The sequence below is a fragment of the Papaver somniferum genome, unplaced genomic scaffold, assembly GCF_003573695.1.
Source record: "Papaver somniferum cultivar HN1 unplaced genomic scaffold, ASM357369v1 unplaced-scaffold_345, whole genome shotgun sequence".
NCBI lineage: Eukaryota > Viridiplantae > Streptophyta > Magnoliopsida > Ranunculales > Papaveraceae > Papaver > Papaver somniferum.
Genome location: NW_020645916.1, coordinates 2,205 through 5,868, shown reverse-complemented (window position 1 = coordinate 5,868; position 3,664 = coordinate 2,205). Strand labels below are relative to the sequence as shown.

Sequence of the window (3,664 nt, the reverse complement as noted above, 5' to 3'; positions counted from 1 at the left end):
CGAGTCTCTCTTTGGTGCCTATATTCACCACGGCCTGATCAAGAGTCAGCCCCTGGCTCCTGTGAACTGTTATTGCCCAACATAACATAAGCGGTAACTGAATACATTCACATGCTGTATTCGTCAATAATGATCAGCTTGGTGTCTTTAAAATCAACCTGAAACAACAACATGGGTGCAAGTCATGAATTTAAAATTAGTCTACTAATGTTAGATGAAGGATTGTCGTAGTGTGACTCGTCAAATCTACTTAATTTAATAAATTGATGTAATAACACAGAATTGCCATGGTGTTTGGAAATACATATTGTAATATTTAGACGAAGACTTTACCTGCATACGTCTGCACCGTTCTTCCTCAAGCTTCTTGTACGAAAGGTTCTTATCCGCGGTGATGGCGAGTTCATGGTGAATAGTTGAACCTCCAATGTTGAATGCGGCTACACCGGTGGGAGCCATGATCCGAACAGACTTGTCGTGGCTAAAAACTTCCCTCGTTTAGTGAACAATGACATTTATATGAGTTGACTTTCCCGTGCCAGCCCCTCCATTGATAATCAACCGAATAGTTGATTTCGAACTCAAAGATTCTAGAACAATATCATGTGCAACTTGTTGTTGTCTTGACAGAGCAATGAGAGAAGTACCCGAACCAGAAACAGAATGTGTCTCTTGCACAGTTTTTCTTAACGTGTTGATAAACCCTTTCTTCTCGTGAATAGAAGGGTGGTCTTGTAACCCTTGTGACCACTTATAGTTGAGATCAATGTCCCGCATACCTAAATCAGTATCCTCTAATACCCTAGAATTGGGTGCCATCGCTGCTGCAACCATCCATTCATCTCTAGGCTCATCTTCTGGATGCATTTCCTCCTCTAATTCATCCTCAACCATGCCAAGATCTACTGACGGATTTTCAGTGGGACGGATGAGTTCGGAATAACAATCTGACCACGTATCAAAGTTTCTTTTGGCTTCTTCAATACTCCTGTAACGGCTATTCAACAATACTTGTTGTTTGCAATATGATTCCCAGTGGTCAGTATCTGGCATGATATTTTTCGTACTAAACACAGGTAAAATCCTAACAACAGCCTCTACACGGTGTTTGCACAACTTTCGATGAGCATAATAGCGTGTCTTTGCCATTTCAATCAACGTCATCTGCTCATAGTTATCCGGTCTAGTCAAATATCTGGAAAAGAAATTCGGGTCAGTTATCCCCTGCTCTCCATCATCATTACTTCGATTCTTCCGCAGTTGACATGATAACAACCTACTTTCACTCAAAATTTAGCAAAAAAAACTTTCTTGACGAGTCTGTCAGGTTCCAACCCATCAATAAGTGGCACACCTCTTGTGCGGATACATCTCTTTCCGATACATTCTTAATGAGAAGTCTTTTTATCGCAGATCTTGAGTCACGACAAGGTCTCAGAGGATCATCAATAATTCCTCTCAGAGTGTCAATGAAATCCCTTGATGCTGGTTCGCACTTTGCAGCGTACTTGGCGATATAACGGATAACGGATTCCATGGTTGTTACAGCAGAGCAGTCAATGTTTGCTCTCCATGTTTGTAGAACCGCTCGATTGTGAGAGTTCAACAATTCATCATTTCTCCGGCCAACAAATCTGTAAATGTTTGTTTCGGATGGTTCTTCAACAAGCTTAGATTCATCTAAAAGCTCGATTGAAAATCTGAAACGGCATTCATCTCGCTTAGTAATCTTGTTCTTTCTCAAACAATAACTACCATATCTTGTGTGTCGCATCACCCAATTAACCAAACACGCATAATCATTCTCATCATCTTCTAGATTTGAACCTCCAGAAATTTTTCGTGCACACGGATGATGGTCTTGTATGTGGACTCTGAAATCGGGGTCGGGATTCCATGTGCATATGATGTTTTCAAAGTATTCAATAATCTTTCAACGTACCTCCTCATCTATCGCAATTCGGGAAGCATCGGGTCTATCATTGAACCACATGAAGCCATGCACATGTCCGCTACCTCTGTTCTGCCATTCGAATCTATCGTTGAACTAATACTTTGTGATTCCTACATTTCACGTTGTTGTAGTAATAGGTTCGTTGAGACTTGTGAAAGCAAAAGATTCTAGATTTACTAGAAATAAAGAAAACTTAACTCAAAATTTGATTTCAAGATATTAAAGATAATCAAGACACTAGAATCCACTATTATACATGAATGAATGACATCAAATATTTCATAACTCTAATTAGCCTTTAAATCCTTTATATCATAATCCACAAATAATCAAACATATTCTCAAATATTAATTGTATTCTCTATGCATAGACTGTCAATTGATTAAACAAAGTATAATCTATCAAATTGAATCACAGGTAATTAAGAAAATTATGTACACATTTAAAAACTCTACAAAAGCAGTGATTGAGTGAATTATAATTAAACATTATAGAAAATGAAATAGTTACCCATTATTCATGTGTAAATAGCTTCATCCATTGCCTTGGTTACGCGAGAATTTAGCCTCTCATCATGTTGGAAAAATGCTCAAAAGTTGATTTCATTTATGCTCAAAGATGGTTTACAAATGATGAAAGTGTGAGAATGATTAAAATTACAGAGAACGATATATGTTGACTGTCGTTGTTACTATGGCAAATAAGACTGTCGCTCAACAGTCGCTGAGACTGTAGCTTCTAAGACCCACGGTTGTGTGTCGTTATCACTGTTGATAAACGACTGTCTTGGTTGGTCTGTTCTTCGTGTTCTTGAGCTATGCAGCAACAGATATGGCGTTTCCTGCAACTTTGATTTCTCGACTCTCTGTTCGTTCTAACTGCTCCCCAAACTCTCCGCCCCCTTCTATGACATACCAGCAACTCTTTTATAGCGAACAGGACCAAGAAATCTCGCTCATTACTCCCCAAAAATCTTCCATTACTCGACAATCAATAAAAAAATATTTGCATGCAAGATAGGGATTTTCTTCCCTGTTTTAACTTCTCACGCAACTAGCTATTGTTTACACACTCCAAACTGATTGATACACGTTGTAGACTCGCTCCAACTTTCCAAAACCAATAAAATCCCGTGAAATAACTCTCCCATGCACGGACTGCCCTGTTTTCTTCTCGCGAGTTATCTAGCCAAATTTAGACGATTCCAAAGCCCATACCAATCCTATCTCGACCAAAAGAACATTCCCTAACTGTTTGAGCCATTGAATCTCAAGAAATCACGTCAAATTCTTGATTTTAAACTCTGCCAGTTCACTGCTCCATTTTCCCGCCAAAACCAAAATTCAAACAAGGAAGATGGGTGCTAAAGATGAATTTGGGATACACATAGCCGGGGTGCTGAGAATGAGGGTGCCCCTTATCCAAACTTGGATTCCGCTTAGCAAATGTCCTCCGGGGTTGCTCTGAGTGATTTTTCCAGCCGAATTTTCCAACAATATTTATTTCCAAAAAATACCTACAAACACACAAAACACCATAATAAGTATGAAATCGAGTACCAACAATACAGAAAATTTAGGACAACTTAGACACAAAAATGTGTCTATCATTAAGACCGCCAGAGAAACTTGTTTCTATAACCCTTCTAGAAACAAAACTTCCTCTTTTCTATCTCTTCTCCATCGGTTATCATAAATTCATCTCACTCC

General features: G+C 38.9%; 1 protein-coding gene across 1 annotated transcript; it reads right to left on the bottom strand.

Annotated features, from left to right (window-relative positions):
* Positions 1–498: 498 nt before the first annotated feature.
* LOC113342147 lies at positions 499–1,774 on the bottom strand. Its single transcript, XM_026586784.1, has 2 exons — positions 1,355–1,774; positions 499–1,251 (listed from the first exon to the last, which is right to left on the bottom strand). Exons 1-2 carry the CDS (start codon positions 1,772–1,774, stop codon positions 499–501), a joined length of 1,173 nt encoding a protein of 390 aa, XP_026442569.1.
* Between the last annotated feature and the right edge of the window lie 1,890 nt (positions 1,775–3,664).

What these genes read in the sequence shown, in the direction of transcription:
- LOC113342147 (XM_026586784.1), bottom strand. Translation starts at nt 1,774, where the DNA reads ATGCGACACACAAGATATGGTAGTTATTGTTTGAGAAAGAACAAGATT. An exon ending in GAGATGTATCCGCACAAGAG is followed by an intron (nt 1,252 to 1,354) that starts GTGTGCCACTTA and finishes CAACTGCGGAAG; the next exon opens with AATCGAAGTAATGATGATGG.